Source organism: Eretmochelys imbricata, chromosome 1 (genome assembly GCF_965152235.1).
Source record: "Eretmochelys imbricata isolate rEreImb1 chromosome 1, rEreImb1.hap1, whole genome shotgun sequence".
Taxonomy (NCBI): Eukaryota; Metazoa; Chordata; order Testudines; family Cheloniidae; genus Eretmochelys; species Eretmochelys imbricata.
Window position 1 is genome coordinate 303,266,692 of NC_135572.1, and position 23,510 is coordinate 303,290,201.

The following is a 23,510-nucleotide window of genomic DNA, read 5'->3' on the forward strand; positions in this document are numbered from 1 at the left end:
AGTTGAGCTCTCGGGGGAAGCCCCAAGCAGTTCGGCGCGGCGGGCTCTGCCTGGGGTGGGCGAGGCCGGGGTTGCCCTGCGCGCTCGTGCCAGCGGCCCCGCTCCCGCCCCGCGCGAAGGCCCCTGGAGGGGCTGGACGGGGACCCCCTCGCTTCCCCCCTCCCCGCCCCGGGGGCTCGGGCAGCCCTTTATTGTGGGCCGCGTCCCTCCTGCCGCCGCGCCGCTGACACGCCGGCTGCGCGCGGACACACCTTCCCGCCCCTGCTCTGCTCCACCTGCCCCCGCCTCCTCAGAGCGGCCCCCGGCCCATGCCGGCCCCCGGCCCCGGCTCCTCAGCCCAGGGGCCGCGCGGCGGCCGGATCGGGCCCCGGGTGCCGGGCGAGGCGCGGCCGGCGCAGCCCCGCGATGCTGCCCATCGCCCTGGGCTGGGGCGTCGCGGGCTCCTCGGCGCTGCTCGACCTACCGGCGCCGCCGGGCTCCGGCAACCTGGGCAAAAGTTTCCTGATCGAGAACTTGCTGCGGGCGGCCCCGCCGAGCCTCGCCCGGCCCCTCCCCGGCCCGCTCACGCTGTGCCCGGCGGCGGAACCAGCCAGCCCCGCGGGGGGCCCCGGGCCGGCCCGATGGGCTTGTCCCCGCCTTCACCTCTCCGCCGTGGCCAGCGGCGGGCTGCCAGCGCGGGCCCCGGACAGAGCCGGCATCTTCCCTCCTGCAGCCACAGGTGAGCGCGCTCCCCTCGCCCCGCCCGGCCCCCGACAGCGCCGGCAAAACTTCCCCTTGGGAGCTCGCGCCGCAGCGCCAGGGCCCCGGGCAGCGGGGCGGATTCCCTGCCGGGCGGAGTCATTCATCGGTTCGAGAAACAGCTAGACTCCGGCCCGCTCCAGAGCCTGAAAGCCTGGCTCTGCCGCAGCCCGTGGGGCTGGGATGTCCCCGCGGGTGTTTCGCCCTTTCATTGCCCGCCCCTTCCCCGCGCACAATACGCTTTGCTTTTTAATGTTTTTAAATTGCTCAGTTCAAGCCCCCCACCCTTGTGCCCGGCTGTGTAATTGCCCAGCCTTGTCTTCCATTTAACTGCTGATGTTGATGACTGGTGATTTACTTGAAACACCTTGAGAGAAGCGTTTGCGGAGTGTGGTTCGCCAGTTCCGAAGTACTGGTAAATAAAGTGATACACTTCAAAGAAGTGCAACTGCATTTTAAAAAGCAATTTTTTGCACCATTTGGAAAATCAATAATGGATTGCAGTAAATTTTCCCCCTCCTTCCCTTAGAAATTTCTAAATAAATAGTATTCCTTGTGCAGAGTCCTGTTGCCTGAGTAAAAGTAATTGTAGTTTCTGCCCCCAAATTACTATCAATATGGATTATATAGAGGGGGTGATAGATATTCAAGTATTGTTTATAAAAATTATGCTTCCCCCAAAAAACTACTGTCTTAGCCACTCTGGTTCTATATCAGTGAAGTTATTTTAAATATTTTTTTCTTCTATTAATATTTTTAGTGTTTTCAAACACCTCTGGGGAAATCAGGATTGATGCTACGAAAATTGAGAACTATTCATTTGGCTGCTTCTGCTCCCACTGAAATCTCAAGGGGAGTTTGGATATTGATTTCATTGCAGCACTGACTACCAGGATGGATTAAAAACAGAGCCATGAGTCCGAAGTAAAAGGTTGAATCTGCTGTTCTATGACCTAATATACAACTGTAAAGGGTTTTAAATCTTCTTAAGGAAAATTTCCCTCTGTGCAAGACCGAAGTGTTCTTTAAATCAGTTCTGAATGGCAGGGTTATGAAAGAAAGTCTGTTGTGGTCTTTCTCTTTGTTCAAGAGGGTAGTACAGAATGACCAGTAAACATTAATCTGTCATATTTGACCCATTTCCTCATATAACATCTGATTAAAACAAGGTTACTGTCCTGTATGCCTGTGGATTAATAACCACAGCAAAATGTTTAACAATTTTTGACACTGTAATAAGGACTTTAAATCTTCCTTAGTCCTTGATCTTTCAGTGCTGCTAAATGATCGCAATCTGAAATGATATCAGAGGCTTATCCATGAACAAACACATGATGGACCAGAAATCCTTCTGAGTTTAGGAAATACAAGAAAGATCAGATTCTTAGGTAATGATAAGTCTGGATACTAATGTCCTTGGACACTCCCAAAATCCTGTGGACCTTAATAGGTACAACAAAAGATGCAAGATTGGGTCTTTTGTAGCAAAAAGAAATTGAATTGAGACATAGCTACAATTTTCTTGAAGTACTAGAGGCAAAATTCACCACAAAAACTTTATTAGAAGTTTGCAAAATATGTCTAATACTATAGTCACTTGTATGTTAAAATAAAAGCCATGGCCTTATTAGACTATAGAGATACTGAAAGATTTGTCACTTAAACTGGTAATGCTATTTGGCAGTAATCTGAACCGCACAAAGTTTTGCTGTACTATTTGGCAATCACAGTTTTTTTATTTATTAGGCCCAGGTTTAACTGCCCTGCAATTCTGAACCATACAAAGCTTTTCCAGACAAATTATGCTTCTTTAATGTGTTACTTGTCATGTACATTTTGTTGTAAGAAATTTAAAAAAATAGGTTTGAGGAATAGATACCTTGTCTAGTTATGGAAGTGTTCAAAACTGGATTAGAAATTAATTCATTAAAACTGGATAATGAATTAAATGTATATCAATTAAAATTCCCACTAGAACATACCTACTTATTCTAGACCAATATAATATTTTCAAAGTCTTGGATTATATTTAAATAGAAAAAAACATACGTATTTAAAATCAAAGTAAACAAACAAACAAAAATATTACTTGAAGTACAACCTTAAACTACCACTGCAAAAGGTGTGTATTAAAACCAAAAATGAAAACATGGTATATTCTTTTTAAATGCTCCAAATTATTTTTTATTTTATTTTAAATGAAATCCTGCAAGTAGCTCCTACTTGTAGTTCCATTGACTTCAATGAGTCTACTCAAAGAAATTAGCAGGATTGGGCTAGGTAGGTGCATGTTTTAAATTTTCAAATAATCAAAACATTAAAAACTATTTTAACTTACTTTATACTAACTCAGTTAAAAGCAGTTGAGGAAATGGGAAAGGATGCACATTTCACCCAATTTTGAGTAAATGTTGTTTATATTAAAAAAAAGAAAAGAATTTATTTATTTCAAAAATGCCAGTGAAGAAGGCAGATTCCCCAAAGATCATCTCATCACTATTCCTAGTTACTAGAAACTAGGTGGAAGTTACTGTGTGCCCAAACTTGCAAATACTTGCATGATTAGTTCTTAGTCTAGCCAGCAGGCCATTGGGATATGAGTTCTGGATACTCAGTTGAGTAAAGAGTTGCAGGGTCAGACTCTCCAAGTGGCAATGGACCTGATCCGAGTTTCTCTTGAGCTCAAAGTTTCCATTGACTTCATTAGGAACCTTGGGTTGAAGGATCAGTCCCTTATTACTTGAAACAAGAAATGCTGGGTCCAATCCTTCCTTATTTACTCAGGCAAAATTCCCAGTAAAGTTTTATAAAAGCCATAAACATTATATGGACAGATTCTGATCTCAGTTACCAGTGTAAATGCAGAAGCTGTTGCCTTGTAGGGGGTGCCCTGAACGTTAATGATTGAAAATTAGTTCAGAAACTGGCCTTTACTGCTGGATTCTACAGCCCATATTCAAGCAAGGAGTCTTTTCTCATTATACTAATCCAAATGGAGCTACTCACTTGATTAAGGGCTATATTTGTGAGTAAAGGTGCCAGGATTGGGCCCTCATGTTATTTTTCTTGTTTGCAACAGTAAGAAGGACAAGAGTTTCGTCAGAGTAAGGACGGTAGGACTGGGGCAAAATAAAGGTGTTTTAACTAGACGATTTATACTATTCTTTTTGACTTGATTCTTAGGTGGTATCTAGGGATACTTACTTCTTTCCATTTAAAAAGCTATATGCTTGGGTAATGTCACAATGTTTATTATAAGAATTTTCTTCACATAGTAAATGTGCATGGAAGCGTTACTATATATATCCCAGTAGGATACTTCTCAGAGGTCAAAATTTTCAAAGTGACCACTGATTTTATGTTTTTGGATATGCAATGCGAGGCTGCTTCAAAAGGGCCTGATTTTCTGAAAGTGCTGGGCATCTATCCACCCTATGAAAATCAGACCCCTTTAGGTTGTCTCAAAACCAGTTGGTACTGATGAAAATCTTGGCCCAAGTCTTAACTAAAATGAATGATCATGACAAAGCAAATTGAGCTCTTCTAGCTTTATGTATACTTTGAGCTAGTTACTGTAGCAGAATTTCTTAGCATTCAGTTGTATTTAAAAGGAAAAAAGTATACTTTTCAATGAAGGCAAACTGAAATGTGTCATAAATATTGTATTCATCCTGTATTGCTTATGTGTCCAAAACTTCCAGTGAGGTTAATGGGAGTATCAGGGGAGCAAGGAATGCACAATCAGTCTGGGAACTGAAAATCTGAATGAACTGAACCTTTGCTACAGTTCTGAAAATAACAAGAATCCACAACTTCTGTAAAAAAAAAAAAAAAAAAAAAAAAAAAAAAAAATTAACAAATGGGCTTGATTTATAAAATCTTTTAACACCATGTAAGAACCCAAATCCTAGTTTCTGTTTGAACCTTAAAACTCCCATCAATGCCTGCAAGGGACGCAGGATGACACCCTTTATCTGTGACATCTGGCCATGGCAACATCTGATTGCATTAGAGCTCGGTCATTGCCTGCCTCAGCCATTGTGACTCTCTGTCAGCGGTGCTTTATCGTGTGCCTTTTCATTCCTGTTGTGAGTTACAAAGGGTCTACATTTATAATTCCATATTTTTAGCCCCATGTGTACTTTAATAATAGTGCCAAAATGTCCCCAGTGAAAAGCTGGATGACGAACAGTCATCCACAAAGCATCATGCTATGAGATATGTCACACAATGAACAGTGTTCAAAGAGACATCCCTTTGCTGGCTATGAGGCTATTGAAGGGGTTAAAATCAATACTTTCCTTTGCAATATTGATTATTTAGTTGTACAACCGAGTTATAGAATTTTAAGTTTATTTTAAATTATTTTGGTTTTTAATTATTACCACCATGTGCAAATAGTAAACTCTATAAAAGTTAAACCATACAGGCAAACACAATGGGATCCTCAACTGGTGTAAATTGGTTGTAGCTCCATTGATTTAAATGGAGTTACGTCAATTTATACCAGCTGATGATCTCTTGCTCCACAACTAGTAAAGAAAAAATATTTTAACTGTTGCATCTGACTGCTTAAACATCTATGGACATTAATTCTGGAATTACAGGCCTAATTAGCCTGTGGAACTCATTACCACATGATATAGTTGTGACCTTGTAGTTAGTAGGATTAAAAAAAGGTTTAGACATTTATATTAATAACAAGAGTATCTCGAGTTATCACAGTAAATATTAAAATAATAAAGAGGGATTTCTGAGGCATATAAACGTTTATTTGTCAGGGCATAAGCCAGCCATTAACTACTGGGAGTTATGAGGGAAGGTTCCCTGGAGGTAGGTTATCCTATAACCACCTACTGCTGGGTTTCTTACACCTTATTCTGGAACATCAGAGGATAGAATTTGTTCTAATTTGTATACTATGGGCTTGATCCTTATGCTCCACTGCTTTGTGTAGCCATTACACCTGTATAAAATGCTACCCTTTTGAGCCGGTTAAAATTGACGTCCACTTTACACTCACAAATCTAAATGACAGCACAAAATGCAAGGCAGTGAAGAATCATGCCATCTCTTTTAAATGCTGAATTACTGCAGTGCGTGCTACATGGGGCTATACCAGGGATGAGCAAACTACGGTCCTGGGGACCGCATCCGGCCCTTCAGATGTTTTAATCCGGCCCTAGAGCTCCAGCCGGGGAGCAGAGTTGGGGACTTGCCCCACTCTGTGCATGCTGGGCTCTGCGCAGGTCCTGGAAGTAGGGGCAGCCAGGGGACTCTACACACTGCCCCCACAGCTCCCATTGGCTGGCCACTGCGGCCAATGGGAGCTGCAGGGATGGGGCCTGCGGATGGGGCAGCATGCAGAGCCTCCTGGCTGCACCTCCACATAGGAGCCAGAGGGGGGACATGCTGCTGCTTCTGGGAGCTGCTTGAGGTAAACACCCAGCCGGAGCCTGCACCCCTGACGTCCTCCTGCGCCCCAACCCTCTGCCCCAGCCCTGATTCCCCTACTGCCCTCCGAACCCCTCGGTCCTAGCCCGGAGTACCCTCTTGCACCCCCAACCCCTCATCCCCATCCCAGAACTCCCACCCCCAACCTAAGCCCTCACTCCCTCCCAACCCCGAATTTCATGAACATTCACGGCCTGCCATACAATTTCCATACCCAGATGTGGCCCTCGGGCTAAAAAGTTTGCCCAGGCCTGGGCTATACCATCTAACCATTACATATTACAGCTGTTGTAGAACCCGGTGGCATGCTTATTCGGCAGTGTTTTACCCAGTGGAGCACTTTATAGCTATGTGCTATCCGTTACTATGGGGGTGAAGTTTAAGATCCTGGTTCTTCTGATCAGCCTAACAGTCCTGCTTTAAATGGGATAGGGCTTGTAAGAGCAGGTGTTCCTTGGCTCTGGAATTTGCTTCTGCCTCTAGTCCACCAGCGTCTGTGTGTGGTTTCCTTTAGATTACTGCAGCACTCATTTGTTTTCCCAAGCATTTTTTGGAGTGAGAGAGTCACTTTAGAGGCTGATGGGATGTAGTTTGTTTGGGGGCTGGGAAGGCTTTTATGAGGTCTCTTTGGCAGGTTTTCTTATGACCTGATTTCCAGAAGGGCCAAGTGACCACAGCTCATATTGATTTCAGTGAACATTGCAGTTGCTCAACAGTTGTGAAAATCAGTCACTATAAAGCTGTGTACTTCTCAAGTAATCTGCACAGTGCAAAATGACAGCAAATCCATTGGAGCCAATGAATTTTCACTAGGGTAAATGTAACCAAAATCGGGCCCTTTGCATTTATATTTTGTAATGTGCCTAGAGTAATGATAAGCACACCTGATATATATTGCAAGGAAATAAATAAAATACAACATGGACATGCTTGCATTACAAACTTTGCTGGTATACTGAACACATTGATTTTTTGCTTAAAGTAAAATATATACATGTATATACACAGAACATGTGTAAGTATAAAATAAATCAGACACATACTAACACAAATCTAGCTAAAATACTTACAGGATTCTATTATCATAGTATCTGAGTACCTCAGTCTTTAATGCAGTTATCTTCACAACACCCTTATAAGATAGGGAAGTGCCAGCACCACCGTTTCACAGATGGAGAACTGAGGCACAGAGACAGTGACTTGCTCAAGGTCATATAGCAAGCTTGTGGCAAATTGACATTTCACTCCTTCTAGAATCTAACAATTGGTAAATACGTTTTATTGAAATTAAATGATTTTTCAGCCCATACCCATTTTTTATGATTTACACTAATAAAGGCATTATTAATTATTTCTTCCAAACTGGCTGACAATCCGAATGTGTCCTCAGGTGACATGTAGCTCTGTAGCTTTCATTGAAATTAAAAGAAGAAAAGAATCAATTGCTTTTAACTATCAGAACTCTCTAGATTCTCGCTAGGTAATGTAGACTCCCTGTTTTAAGAGTTAGGGACTCTCACAGTATTGCAATCATGATTCTCTCTGGAGATGCAAAGGATTCTGTGGTGAGTAGGTACATATAAAATTAATTTGCACATGATTCAGGACCTCTTCTTGCTCCCTTCGCAGTTGGTGGGCCAGTTCTTAGGCGCAGGTCTTTAGGTACCCAGCATAATGCAGTAGAGTGGGTGCAAAGGTCGCTTTATGCTACCTTTGCTTTCCCCCTATGCTGGGGCTGCCAGGCTAGCCTAATTATACTGTTTAGCTACAGCCCCCAGGGCCCATTGCAGCAGAGATCATCAGATCATAGGGATGGTCTGATCATGCCCCTTTCCCCACAGCCATGTCTTCTGCTTTGTAGTCTGAGGAAACGATTGGCATTGGACCTGGTCCTTTAAGCAGGGTTTAAGCACTGCTGGAGGAGCACAGAGCAGCATTTGCGGGCCCAAGGATCTGGGTCTGTAGGAGAAAAAACAGGTTCTTAGGGGGAAACGATGGAGTTAGTCATTTCACTAAATTTAGTGAAATCAGTTATTGTAACATGGATTTTATATTGCACAATGCGATGCTTCTGAAACAGGAACCTCAGGGCATATGCTTATGTTTATGAAGAAACTGAAGAAAGAAAAGGGAAAAAATTTACTCTGATCATGCAAGTTACTGAAATTCCTGAGTGCAAAATGATGGCTATATCATGCCATGATTCTTTGTGTGAAAATCTCCCATTGATTTCAGTGGGAGTTATGTGCATGCGTTGCTTGCCGAATGTGGCCCTCAGAAAATTTTCCTTGGAGAACTCAGCTCTGCAAGCTAACGATTGCTTTAACAGCCTTAAGGCTGAAAACATATTCCAGTATTATTAGACACCAGGAGGCTTTTTAAACATCAGACACTTATTTCTTAGGGTAGGAGAGTGGGTTTTAAATAGGAAAGGGCCTGATCCTGAAGTCCTTACTCCCACGATTCTCTCGTCAGCAGGATGCCTATTTCTGTATATTACCAAATTATGTTGGTCTATATAGGTTATTATACAACATTTACAGTGTTGCCAGATCTCACTATTTTATTATGAGTCTTGTGATATTTGGTGTCTTTTCTAAAGCCCCAGGTCCCAAAGTCATGAGATTATGATGAGAATCTCAGTTTTCATTTTAACAAGTGTAAATACTAGCCCTTGTGGTTGCAGTGAAAAGCTTGCAAACGTGAACCTTAAAGGCTTAAAAACAGAAGGCAAATAAAATGAATCCAATATTTATTAATTTTAAAATCTCATGATTTTTAAGCCTAATTGGCAAGTTTTGACCAAGAGAGACCCAGGACTAGAATAACAGGTCCATTTCAGTTTCACATGGTAAGAATCCTTTACTTTCATTTGTAGCCCAAGGCAGGATTTTAAATAAGGTCTGCAGCAGCAAAAGACAAGTTCTCTAATCAATTGTACCACATAACCCCAATTTCACTGGGGTTCAGGGAATTCTTTTTAAACAAAGACGTTTTATGAAGAATACAAGGAAAATCTGTCAGTCCATTTATGGCTGAATTCTGTTGTTTTGCCTCTTACGGTGTCCTTAGTAGTTACACAGAGAAGGATATTCTTTTGATGTTGTACATGGGGGGGGTGTGTGTGTGTGAGAGAGAGAGAGAGAGTGGGTGGGTGGGTGGGGAGTGGGCAGGAGGAAGATTCCCACTGAGAACTCTAGTGTCACAATAAGACAATAGATAAGCAGCAGGGAGCCCTGACACAGCCATACATAGGCAGCATGTGGGAGAAAAACTAGGGCAGGATGGGCCTGGTGACAAAGCCAGTGGATCCACCACTATGTAGATCCCCCTTTCTTCTGCTTAGGCTGTGTAAAAGGAATTGCCAACATTGCATTTCAAAAATAAGGGACTGTTTTCTTAGTACCGCAACCCCACCCTTCCTCATGATATTATTTAATTTAATTTAATTTTTTTTATTTTATCATTGATTACAGCTTCTCTAATGGACATGATTGGTCCCTAGTGTGCTAGAAATGGTTGCTGAGACTGTTTGGTTTTGTGGCATGGTTTAGGCAATGAGTCTATATGCTCTACTATTGCTTTGCAGTCTACATGTGGTGTTAAGATTTGCAGAGTGCCTAATATTGTCACAGAAGTGATTCTAGTTCCCATATGTGAAATCCATGCCAGCTATGCCATTGACCAAAGTCTGCCCACATGGCATGCTTCCAGTGCACCCTTCTTGCCATGTAGATGGTCCCCAAGATAAAGGATACATAGAGAAATATGCATAGACCCCTAAAGTGATAAGGAGCATACAGAAAAGAAAGAGTCTCAGATGTTGTCACCTAATCTTAGGTGTATCTTTAACATCTGTCTGATTTTTGTGGCTGCAAGGGAAAGATCATCTTGCTACTTGCATATTTCAACCCCTTTTGGGTGACACATCTTGTTTTGTTTTTTTTTTACAGTGTCTAACTGGCTAATTTTTGAAAGCCCTACTGAAAACTAATAACATAAAAATGAAAACACAATTATTTCCATTAACTTTCTATGCAGGATTTTAAAATACTTTTTTTGGTGTTTTTTTTTAAGGAGTTGCAAAATACTTTCGATGGGTATTTGCTCACATTTTAAAATAGATCTACTTCTGCCATACATGCACTGCTTTTATGTTTGCTGTCTGAACATCAAGTTTTATTGACATGAATGTTCATGGAAAGAAAGGCATGTGTGAATATTCACAGAAAACCAAATTTAAATTTGCAACAGTAAATGCATCAGAAGAGCTTTACTCCTGCAGGAATTCTGCACCACTGCACAATGCAGAATTTTGCAGAAAATAATGTTGTGCATGCAGAATTTCCTTTCCCGCACAGAAATGGGCTTCAATGCTGCTGGCTGCCACTGCAGCCGCTGGACCTGGCAGAGCCCAGCTGACACATAGAAGACACTGCTGTGGGGAGCGGGAGGAAGCTAGAGGGTTCCTGGCAGCTGCAGTTCCCCACACACCCTGACGGAAGGAGATGGTGGCATGCAGGAAATTCCACACATGCCTGGGACCCAGCATCAAGCTGTTTCTCCCTCTGCATCCCTGAGCTCTGAAGGGCAAAGGGGGGCTGGTGTCTGGGCTGGGGGGGCATGGCTGAGCTCTGGAGGGGGAGGAGGCGGCTGTCTGGGCTGGGTGGGCCCTGCGGCTGGGCCCTGAGGGAAGGGGGTGCAGGTATCTGGACAAGGGGGTGCCCCGCGGCTGAGCTCCAGAGGGGGTGTGGGTATCTGAACTAGCGAGGCCCTGCAGCTGGGTTCTTGGGGGGAGGGGGCAGAGAAATACGAACTGCATTGTCTTAAACTTTCTTCTCCTGGGAGAATTTGTGTGTGTGTGTGTCTGTATTGTCACAGACATACTTGCTGACAGGTATTTTGAAATAAATTACCAAAATAATTGAAACTGATGTGATTATGTAGTGTTATTTTGATAAATAAAATTCACAGAATTTTTCAGTATTTTAAAATATTATGCGCTGAATTTTTTGTTGGCACAGAATTTTTAATTTTTAGATGCAGAATTCCCCCAGGATTGGACCTTGCACAATACACTAGCTAAGTACATGTGATTGTGACTCCCTCTGGTGGCAGATCTCAGCAACTCTGCAATCTGTTACTGTCTCACAGACAGGAATTTCATCTTTAGGTCAAGTGGTGAAAGCTTGTGCTTTTGGTGCTGAAAAAGTCTTAGGATTGATCCCCTCTGTGACCATGGTGTGTGCAGCTCTGGTTCCTTAGACTTGAACATTCATCCAATTTGTGAACAGAAACAACACCATGTGACTTATTTGGCCAATCACAACTAACCAATGCCTCTGGGCTATCCACTATTGTATATTTGCAGAGAACTGTTCATGATTATTCTAAGGGGTTAAATTTTGTTTATTGAAAATGTGTTTTAATTATTCTGAAGAATGAATAAATGTGAGGAAATCACATTTTTTTTTAGTATCTACTCCATGGCCAGAAAAGGAGGCTAAATTTGTCAGATGAATTATTTATTCAGGTCTAATATTTTGGAAAGGTATATTTTCAAACACATTTATCTGGGTCTTCAATCACGCAGAAAGGAGAGCCTCAGTGCTGCAGTTGAAAAAAAATAGGGTTCCACATAGGTGCATGTGAATTGTAGAATATACAGCGAATTTTAGAATTAGGGCCTAGAATACTTCCTAACATGTTTCAAAGTGATAGAGTTTTAAAAAAATATACCCCACCCCAGAAGCCCCTTGAAAACAAGTCACTTTAGAATTTCATAATGATTTAATCTAAACTCATTTCATGTGAACTGTACTTAGGAAGTTGACTATGGAAAGGACTGTGTTTTGGGACCTCTATCTGCATTATAGACATGAGTTTCTAGTGTGCCAGAATTTTCAGTTTTAGAACTATTTTGTTTTCAGATTTGGAAAGCATTTTAGGCTGTCAGTGTCTGAGATAATATCTAAGTATTACCCTTTGCTGAATGCTAGAGTTCAGTTGTCGTGTACAAGTATACTACAGTATACTTAATTGCTTAGTGTTTGTAAAATGCTTTGGGTTTCTAAAGTTGAATATAAATAAGCATTATTAATTATATTTTGTATTCACCATCCTGTTATAGTATAACAAGAATCTATCATTGTTTCAAATACTAACTCCTGGGAGATTTAGGACCAGGTACTGTCACTTTCAAGAAAAAAGCACATAAAATAATTTTTGAGCTCTTTCATATGTAAGCAGGGCAGTGGAATTTATTCCTTATTCTGATTTTTGAGTTTCATGATCTGTGTGACCAAACCTGCAACCCGTACACCTGTGTATAGTGCTGCTTAGTCCCACACATTGTCCCATTTAACTCTATGGGAATGCTAGGGGGAGTGAGGAGTAGACCCAGGAGTAAGGATTTGCAGGATTGGCCCAAGGTTAATGTTTAATTCACAGATGGGTCTGTACATAAGCAGTTTTATGGCTACCATGTGCTTAATTCTGGCTATTAAAAAACCCCAGGTTTCCTAGCAGCCAACCAGCATTGCAGCTGTTTTTGGCCTTATGTAAGGACTAAAAAATGTTTGGTTGAAATTGCTTGACCAACAAATAGCAATTGAGTTACCATTTCATTTATGAGAAGGAAATAAAATGTATATAATATTTGCCCCATCCTTATATCCAATATTTGTTTTACATGATACCTACCGTTACAATCATGCTGTATAAAATTCAGGAATAAATGAACCTGACCAATATGTATTGCATCATTTTTGCGCAGACAGTTTCCATTCTGTTATGCTGTTTCGCACATGGTACTTGAAAAAAGTTTAATAAAATAAAACTATTTACTATATCTGTCATACATAAAAAAAAAATGTACTTGTCTGAATCAAGATAAACCTTCCATGTTTTTACGGACCCCCGGTCCTCCTGGGGAGTGCTACACATCTACATAATGGACCTGAGCCTGAGTTGATGCAAATCTGTGTAGTTCCCACACATTGATTTCAATGGAACTACACTGATGTACACCTCCTGAAAATCTGACCCAGTGTCTCTAAGAATTTGCATGTAGATCTCATAGCTGAAAGATTTAAAGATGTTTAATGACCATTGGCTATACATCTAAAGAAACTCAGGACCATTGTTTATCCCACAGGGTCTGGAATAGATTAATCTAAAAAAACAGCCCCAGAAGCCACCTGTTTCAGAGATATGTGGAAGGATGTCATCTGCATCTTATTTCTGGGTGCATCATCACAAATACAACAGAGAGGCAGTTTTGGGGCCTGATCAAAAGATGACTGAAGTCAAAAGAGAGATTCCCACTGACTTGTTGGACTTGAGAGCAGGTCTTTAGAGATCTTTGCTTTTTGCATGATGGCAGAATCCCAGTGGATTCAGGTACTGTCTGCAGCTTTCGTGCAACTGCATAGATTATTTCAGGTTTTATAAGGCTGGATTGTGTTTTAGTTTCTGATGCTGCTCCCATTGAAGTCAATGGGAATTTTAACATTTACTTCAATAGACATAAAAGGACATAGACATAAAAGGAGCAGGCCTTTTATGTTTACAAGTCATGTATAGAAGCATAAAGGTTTAGTGAATGGAGAGAACTCTGTATGCAGGAATATGCTACCCACGCCTCTGAAGTGATGGTATATTCAATTGTGATATATCCAGGTGACAAGAGTATACTATTGCAAGGGCATTCTGGGCACAATGTTCTCAAGAAGTTATTTAAAAAATTGGAGGGAATTCAGAGATGAGCAACAAAAAAGATCAGGGGACAGGAGGGAATGATTTATAAAGATAAAAACATTAAATAGATATAGGGTGGCCTAAGGTGGGGAGGGCATAACAGCCCACAGATTAAATATTTGAATGATTTAAACATCAAGAAAGTGTGGTGCCTGGGGTATAGTGAAGACTAATAGGCTGTGATTCAGAAATAGATAATTCAGGCTGACTGACAGGTTTTGCTGTTAGAGCGTATTCCCTATTTGACTGTAGAATAGTCTCCCAAGGAAAGCAGTGAAATCCCCTCACTTGGGACTGTGAAAACTACAGTGGACAAAACATTAGCAAATGTACTGGAAGGAATAGGCCTGCATTTTCAGGGAGATGGACAAGATGATCTAATAGGTCTTTTCCATCTCAGTCTTCTGTGATTCTGAAATTAGTGCCAAATCCTGTCCACCTTACTAGCCCCAGTAGTTCTATTGGTGCCCTATACTGTAAGGTCATTGTGATGCCAATGGGACTATTTGGATAAGTAACGTGGGCAAGTTTTGACTTTATATTTTTTATGTCCTTTAAACTGCCTACCATAACTGTTTCTGATGGTAAACCGTTCTATGTTTGATGATCCTGTCTGTTTGTAAATGCCTCCAAAGCATATTCCGAAGGTTTGGACAACCAGCTTGCAATCAGTTACGTTAGTGTATTTATTATATTGCACCTGGAATTCCACAGTGCTGATGAACAGTTGCAGCTACAAAAGAATGATTATCCTTGTTGCTGTATAATCAAAAGAGAATACATTTACAATAAGGGTTGTTATCTGTTAAGATAAATTTAATGTAAAGGCCAAGATTTAAATAATAACTTCTTAAAGTTAGGCTTTTAAGACTATATTTGATTACAATGGGAGGTGTGCAGCACGTCTGAAAATCAAGCTACTTATGAAGGTGTGTGAATATGGACTCAAGAGCCTAATTTTGAGTGCTCATTTTTAAAATCATGCCAAAAAATTATATTAAATGAGGTAGATTGATGAATCAAAATGAGTGCATTTGTCTATCTTTAGTTCTGGTTATTGACTGGTTCTGTATAGAAAAAAGTGTTGTTCAAAGTCTTTTTAAAATAAGCAGTTTATTATAAAATATTTTTTATTCAGATGTGACACTGGAGATTTAGACAGATTATAACACAAAGAGGATTTCCCTCGCTCCCCCCCTCCCCCACAATAAGTCAGGCAACTGATGCAGTGGCTACATTGCATATCAAACTTTGAAAATATATTATTTTTTCAACTATAGCATGTCTGCCTTCAACTTGGAGGAAAAAAAAGAAGAAAACCACATTTTAATAGTTCATTGGTGTGGCAAAAATGTGAATATAATCAAGAGTATGTTTTAGAAAAAAAATTATCCGAATGGAAATGTCGTATAGAATTTACTACAGAATATGATCTTTTCCATTGTGCTTTTTTTTGTTTTTTGACATTCTGTAGAAGTTAACACAGAATTCTGTAGGCCGGTTTAAAAACCACTATAGAGATGTCCAATTCTCTGAGCCCAGTTCTGCAGCTATTAGTTGTATTTAATAGAATCTTTCTCTGCATGTTCTTACAAATAAATGGGACTGTTTGTGTAGTGAGGTACTATTTAACAGAAGAATGGAAGAATCAGGCCTTGTAGTGTTAGAATAATTTCTATAGAACTTAGTTGGTTTATCCCTATTACATTTTACAGGCATTTTCATAGAGACATGTTTATTGATTTCCTTACTCCGTGTGAGTAAAAGTAAAAAAACCTGACCTATAAATAAGATACTCATTGTCAGGCAGTGCCTGTCAGTTCTGTTTTTTTTTTTTTAAAGGTATCCCCCCCAGTACATTTTACCTAGCAAGGTTGTATAAAATAACTTTTAGATGGATTTACAGTAGTTATGAATTTTGGCCAATGTCTTCAGATATATTAGTTAGGATGTATGGCACTAAAACAAATAAATATTGGATCCTCGGAATTGCAGTCTTGCTATAAATGTACTGTGATGGTTCAATATGTCATAATTGTAGCAATAAATGAGTTAAAACTAGCCTTGATTAAGTTACTTAAAGATTATTTGGCTGATTGTCCTTTGTATAAAAAAATCTCTGCTTAAGAAAAGGAAGCAGGGTTTGTGAGGCAAGGACTTCAAATGCTGACTTTTTGAAAATTGTTGTTGTGAATATCACTTAAAATTAATGGATAATCAATTAGATCTATGCTTTATTTGCAGTTCTTTCCAAACATTTTTTTCTCCGAGCCCCACCATTCTACTCAGCATGCTGCGGTGGGTCCTGTCAGCACCCTGTATCCCCCACTGCTTTTCCAAGTAAGTTTTTATGCTTCATCAGTAATGCTTGAGTTATTCTGTAAACCAAAGCAGCAGGATTTAATGTGTTCTGGAAAACTAATTGGTGATGCAATGGCAGCAGCTAATTCCTCAGTAAAATCACAGCAATCCTATTCAGAAGGTTTCCAAAGATTTATTAAACTTAAGTACACTGAGCAATTGTGAGAGATTTCTAATGGCATTGAGACATCCAGACAGCTAACTGAGGAACGCTCCTTGTTTTCAGTTTGCTTTTAAGAGTCAATAACTCTTTTTAAAATCTGTATCAATATGCATTTGCAAACAGGAAAAGAAAAGAATGGAAAGATCATAAAATGGACACTGCATATTAATGTCTGCTTGGCATAAATTATGATTCAGGAAATGTTAACTTGATTTAAAAAATCCTCAAAACCCAGCCATTCTGCTCATAGCAGACAAACACCTGTATTCATTTAATTTTGTTTTAGATTATAATGTTAAAACTGGAAGACATGTGGAAGATGATTTGGTTCCAGTATTATACACTTGGGATGAAAGCTTTGTTTTATATTACCACTTAATCAGAGTCTAAATTTACCCTTGATTTTTGAGGTTTGTGCATCATATAAGATTATTTATTAAAGAGTTTTGATGTTTATGACTAAGGAAGACAAGCAGAGGATACACTTTAGTTCCTCAGAATTGAGTAAAAAGCACAGAACTGTGTGTCAGTCCGAATGGAAATAGCAATTTCTGCATTCTGGAACATATATTTTTTCATCACGGTTGAATTCAAACCACTGCTGACTATGTGTATGTGTTTTATGAATGTTTCCGAAGGGCAGTTGCTAAGTCGAATGATTCCTGACAAGTGAGGCAGCAAATGCTGGCAGTTTAATGAGCTGCAAGTTTCTGAGCACCTCTTTAGGGAGTTGACACTTTCCCACAGAGCGTTTTACATGGCCCCAGCTCCATCACAATGGTTGACAGCACCATGACCAATCACCACTTTCACTTTACTCATCCACACGCGACCTCACCACAATTTTTCACTGTGCAGATGAACTTTAGGAACCATTTCACATTGAAAAGGCCTGGGCAAGGGTCAGTTGCCCTTTTGTATGGTCATAAAGCAATGCTCTATGTGCCAGTCTTTTCTCCTGTCTCACATTCCAAGAGAATTTCTGGACAGCATTTAAAGCACTTGACTGAAAAATAAAGCAGTGAATGAAACTGACTTTTATAGACTCATTCTAGCTCATCTTCCCATATAACCCTGTCTACCTGAAAAGGGATTTAGTGGATGAGCTGAGTGTATACAGGGACTTGCTGAATACATAGGGCCCATTATCAACTGTGGGGATTGTTTATTAACCAGGACTGATACACTACTATTTTGGAAGTGACCTATTAATTGTCCATTTAACTAGAATGTATTGAATTCAAATGAAAAAATTGAAACCATGACTAAAGCTTTTACTTGCTCCTTCAAGGTGGTCTCTGCCATGAAGGCAAATTAAGATTGTTCCACAGATTAAGAAGACATTTATCACCATATATTAGGATACGAAGGAAAGACTTAAAAAAAACCAAAAAAACAAAAAACCCCATGCCAAACATTTGGTACCATATTAGCATTTATGTCAACACAGTATTAAACCTTTCAGTGCCTGTTCAACAGGACAGACTGCAGACTTGCTTCGCTTAACTCATTTTGACATAACTGTTGTGCTGTGTGTGTAAGCTCATGCCTCCAAGTATCAGAAAAGTAGACAATGTACACTCAGTGGATTTCACTTGTACGATTAGCGTATTCACTCCATCCACAAGATCAGAGGTTGGCTTTTATGTGTACAGTTTTGGTGTATTTTATATTGTTTAATATAGAGCAGTTAAAACAAAATTCCTAGACCACCTTCTTATCAGAATGTTCACCTCCCCAAAAATGTTATCTTTAAAATTTGACCAAGTGGCTGGCTCCATTGTTCACTAGTGCTTGTCTGTGGTTCTGCTCACTGTTAGTTTTTGTTTAGCTGGGCATTTATACTACATCCATTACTGTGGTATACAAAGTCAGAGAGGTTTCTCCCCAAACTGGGTGGGTTCTTCCCTACTATATAATTCTAATATTGGTATTAAAACAGTCACCTACCTGCTTCCTGGGTGACTGCCGGTCAATAATCAAGGAAGGAAAATTGTAAAGGGGTCACATAATCTGCCACCCTGTTTTTGGCTGACAGTTCCATTTTGGAGCTCAGCAAGGGAGGTGAGGTGAGGACCAGCCTTGCTGGCTAAGAAATTATTTTCTTCCTCCCCTGTGGCAATTGTGAGGATGAGAGGAGATATCTCTTCCACTTGTTTCAATGGAGGCTGTATGGACTGGTCAGGAACTACCACTCCAGCTATTTTTTAAACTGCAGCCCAGACTTAACTCTTTCCCTCTTACTGCAGCCATGTATTCTTGCCCCCAAGAAGCTCTCAGCAGCAGAATGGGGTTTTAGAGGGTTCTATGCACTGTGTTGAAATTTTCCATGAATAGGTTGGCCCTCTTCAGAAGTCTCAGATATGGTTTTCTGGGGCTTGTGTGCCATAGTTAGCATATTTGAGTCTGAACAGAATCCTATTATGTCGTATTACATAAATAAACATAACAAAAGTATCCAGTAAACTCTGATGTTTGTGTCTGAGTGGTTTGAAATATCAGTTTTAAAGTTGATATGTGGCTGTTCCAAGCTGTAACTTCATATATACTAACATTTAATTTTAAAACCACTCAGATATACATCACAAAAATATCTAATAAACTGTGATATATACAATGGGGACATGTTCAGACTCTATTCAGACTAAACTGTATGCGTGCATGCATGCACGCGTATCTGTCTACAAAAACACACACATACATCTATATATATATAATGTTTTAAAGTTAAAGATTAGTACACCCCCAATTAGTGGTTAGTGAAAGCTGCAGCTGAATTTGACTAGAATTTCAATGGGGACATGTTTTTTTAAAAAAAAATGTCACTGGAATTTTTAAAAAAATTGTCAGAAGGGATTCATTTTCATTAATCGTTTTGTCAAATAATTTAGTTTTTGTTGGAAAATTTCAAAACTTGAAATTATTTTGATCATCTCTACATAGGATTTTTTTCACTGAATTCAATGGGAGAATGATCAGGACACTATACTAAGAAGGCAATCATTCTGAAGCTTCTGTGAGAGAGAAGGTTATATCTGAGATGTTTGGATTGTACCTTTGTGTTCTAAAACTAATGTGATTTCAAAACAAAACCATCTCTATGACTGCTGGCCCACAGAAAGTCCACAGGTGTTTAAGGCTATGTGGATGTGGAAACTGCTTCTTGCTCAAAGAAGGCGCTTTCCTGTAGGTAATGGTTATGGAGTATGTTTGTCCTTGCCCAAAAGCCACATATAATATTTGGGTTCAGCACATATTTAGTGGGCCTCTGGTACCTCCCACAAGCCCTGCTCTCTGGAATTTGGTGCTATTGGAGGGGCACTGTCAGGACATTCCTAGCGAGCAGCTGCTTTGTGGATTCCCATGGAAAATGGATCCTTCTTTGGAGGTGGGGGAAAGGGCACATGATAAAGCCTAGAGCTGTATCACTTTTTCATCATCTTTCTGGGGATGGTGGAGGGATGATGTGAGTGCCCCTGCTCCATGAGTTGGATGTGCAGAAGGTCCCCTCAGAGTACAGATCAAAGGAGTGTGACTGGGCCCAAAATAAATTGCCATACTAGAGCTTGCTGAAAGGTGTTAAAGGATTAGAAATGAGACTGAATGGAATAAATTCAAGTACTCCAAAAAGCTTTTAATAAACTATCTATAGTTTCCATAATAATCAAGATGCGGATGGCCAATGATTTTCTATGGAAAAGTCTGCTACGAAAGCCTTGTCATTACATTATATATGTAGCATAGCTTACTTAGCCCCATTCTTATCTCATTATGCATTTTATACTGGGGCAGAATGAGCACCCATGGAAAACTCACTGCAGTTTGCTCACCCTGATCATATTGTGTAAGGAAAAATGTAGATCTTTCTCCCTGATCATTTCTGGATTTCACAATAAAAAGAGCTCTCCATTCAACCTCCTACATAGACTCATCTGGTTATGCTTTTTATCACTCCAAAGAACAGAATCTTGGCCATCTATAACACATCTAGATCCCAGTGTTACTGAAGTTGATGAGAGCCACATTGCTGCATCCAGTCTAGAATCTGACCCTTATTGAACATGACTGAATCATCGTGACACATTTGTAACACCAACAACTCAAAAGTGAGACTCCAGTCTGATAGTGGTGTAAAACATAGTGCTTAATATTCCTCTGATATGTTATACATAGTGTAACACTATCTTCCATTTCCTCTAGGACAGGAAAGCGTTCTGCCTCTGTTGACCCAGGACTCCAACTCCAAAGCCCGGAGAGGTATTTTAAGAAGAGCTGTCTTTTCTGAAGACCAGAGAAGAGCTTTGGAGAAGATGTTTCAGAAACAGAAGTATATCAGCAAAACAGACAGAAAGAAACTCGCCATTAACCTGGGTCTGAAAGAGACACAGGTATGGAGGATTGGGAGATATTGTACTACACTTAGCACGATGGGAAGTCAGTCCATGACTTAGGGCTCCTAGGTGCTACTGTTTCACAAGTAACAAATAATAATAATTCACAGCTCTCTGTCTTTGAAAGAAAAATCTTCAAAATAGCTTTGCTGGAGAGGGGTGGGGATAGAAACAGCCCAGGACCAGTCCTATAGTCCTTACTTAGGCAAAAGTCTCAGTGAAGCCCATGGTAGTTTTACCTGCGTAAAGAATGAATAAAAGAGAGTCCCCACCCTGTACTGCTCTGCATTCAGAAGTTGATATCCCCATTTCCATACAAAGGTGGAGGAAAGTCCCCTTTGAACACTAGCATCCCCTAGCCCCATTGCCCTAACTGATGGCCATTTTTGGGCCCTACATGCACAAAGCTCCACAAGGATCTGGGAGCAGGGCACTGTCTTCTGCTCTGCTTCTAGGTGTCTGCACAGAAATCCAGGCTCAGAGCTCTTTTAGTTTTCTCTGTTTTTGCACCTGTTACTGAGCAGCCACCAGGGAGCAATGCTAATGGCAGCACAACTGCTACTGGACTCATGCCATTTAGGGAGATGGGACAGTGGAGGCAGCAACCTTCCCTGTAGAGCTGATCCTTGCTCCAGGCAGAGGGAGACCTATGGGGCTGAGAGAAGCATTAGAATGAAAATTCTATGAGGTGACCTTACTGGAGGTTCCCAGCTCTCCTACTTGGCCACCTTCCAGGGGTTTTTCCATATGAGAGTATTATGTGTTCCAGAATAGGACTTCAGGATTTGGCCCAGTGTTTAATAGCACTACAGTGTTACTCTTGTCATACACATATAGTTGGATCGTACCCAGAGGTGCCGATGAGGTTTGGGACCCCAGTGTATTGGTGTCTCTGCAAATGTAGCTAAAGTGATAGTACCTGCCCTGGAGAGCTCGCAGTCTAAAAGACACACAAACAAAAGGTGGGAACAGGAATAGAACACACAAGAAAATAAGCTTGGCACAATTTCGTTAGTTACATGGGGAGGGAGAGGGGAAGTGGCAGGAATGGGGGAGTGAGAGAGAGAAAGGGAATAAGAAGAGGAACAGTCCCAACACATCACCTGCCTTGCCATAGTCAGCAAGCAGGGTTTTGAAGGCATCTTGGGAGAGATGAGTCTTAAGGATGAATTCAAAGGAGGCTAAGATAGTGGCTGTACACTTTTAGAATGAGCTTTTCCCATGCATAAGGGGCATAAGTTAAAGCTTGAGGGAGAAGATAACTCATAGGTAAAGGCTGGGAATGGTGGTGGAGCACTGTACATTACTGTAATTTTTTACTTGAACATTTCAGCCATAAAAAATAAAGAATGCACAGACTGAGACCCTTTCCAGTCTATTAGCTGAAGCAGAGTAGTAATCACCATAGGACAAACTGTTTCTTTTCATGTTGACAGTGTACAATCATGCTTTGCAGTGAGCTTTCTAAAATCCTCACAGTGCGTATTCACATACTAGAATAACGAGGAGTCCTTGTGGCACCTTAGAGACTACAAATTTATTTGGGCATAAACTTTCATGGCTACCACTCTGAAACCTATTCAAATACTGTATGTTGCAGGTATTTCCCTCCTTCATTCTTTTGCCTTTTGGATATTCAGTTGAGCCCAGGGGAATAGGAAATGGACTTAGAGGGAGGTACTACTAATACTAAAAGAAAAACAATTTAATAAAAATAATGGTCCATCATTCCCCTCTAGGTTTTTCCTATATAAAACACAGGAGAGACTGTGAGTGTCAATCTGTAGTTGTACCCTTTGGGGGCAGGATTTGCCATCTAAGGACTGGGAAGAGGATTTTGTCCCAAAACCCACAGGAGAGCCACATGGATCCTAGGAGATCCCTGGAGCCTACAGTGCCACCACTCTGCCTTCTGGCCTGCAGCCCACTGTCAATAGCCATGTTGTTCTTGCAGCTATGCCATGCTCAGCTGCTCCGGTGGGTGTAAGAGCCACAGCTCCTGTAGCCATGCTGTGGAAAGTTGTCGTCTCCTTGGCCACTACCTGCCCTCTTTCCAGTCTGCTGAGCCAAATCCTCACCTCATCTATGCTGGTGGAAGTAGAGGGGAGTGTTTGGTCTGACTGTTAATAATAATGGGCTGGATCCTCAGCTGGTGTTAGTCGGCATAGCTTTGCTGATTTCACTGGAGCTATGTTGAACTTGACTTCAGTCAGGCCCAGAGAGAAGTGTGTAAAATTGAAGGGATTTAAAAAAAAGGGATTAAGGTAAAATTATTTTAAGAAAACAATAATAACCTCCAATTAACTTGGGAACAGGTGAAAATTTGGTTTCAGAACCGAAGGATGAAATGGCGAAACTCCAAAGAAAAAGAAGTGCTTTCAAACAGGTGCCTCCAAGAAGAGGGTCTTCAAGAGAACTACCTCTCAGGATCCACTCTGAATTTTACTTCCCCATGTCCTTCTATATGGGAAGTGTCTCAACAGCAGGCAAGTCCGAGATGGAGGGAGAATTCTCCAGAACCTTCAGGAAGACTGAATAATAAAAATAGCGCACAGCCACCTCAAGGAGAAGACTCATTTCAGGGCACATTGTATTTGTACCCTGAACAAGACACTGGAGACCAGGCAGTTACATTATCAGTATAA

At 40.9% G+C, this 23,510-nt stretch overlaps 1 protein-coding gene across 1 annotated transcript; it reads left to right on the forward strand.

Annotated features, from left to right (window-relative positions):
- Positions 1-405: 405 nt before the first annotated feature.
- On the forward strand, positions 406-23,510 carry DBX2 (developing brain homeobox 2). Its single transcript, XM_077807765.1, has 4 exons — positions 406-718; positions 16,195-16,290; positions 20,675-20,862; positions 23,181-23,510. Exons 1-4 carry the CDS (start codon positions 406-408, stop codon positions 23,508-23,510), a joined length of 927 nt encoding a protein of 308 aa, XP_077663891.1.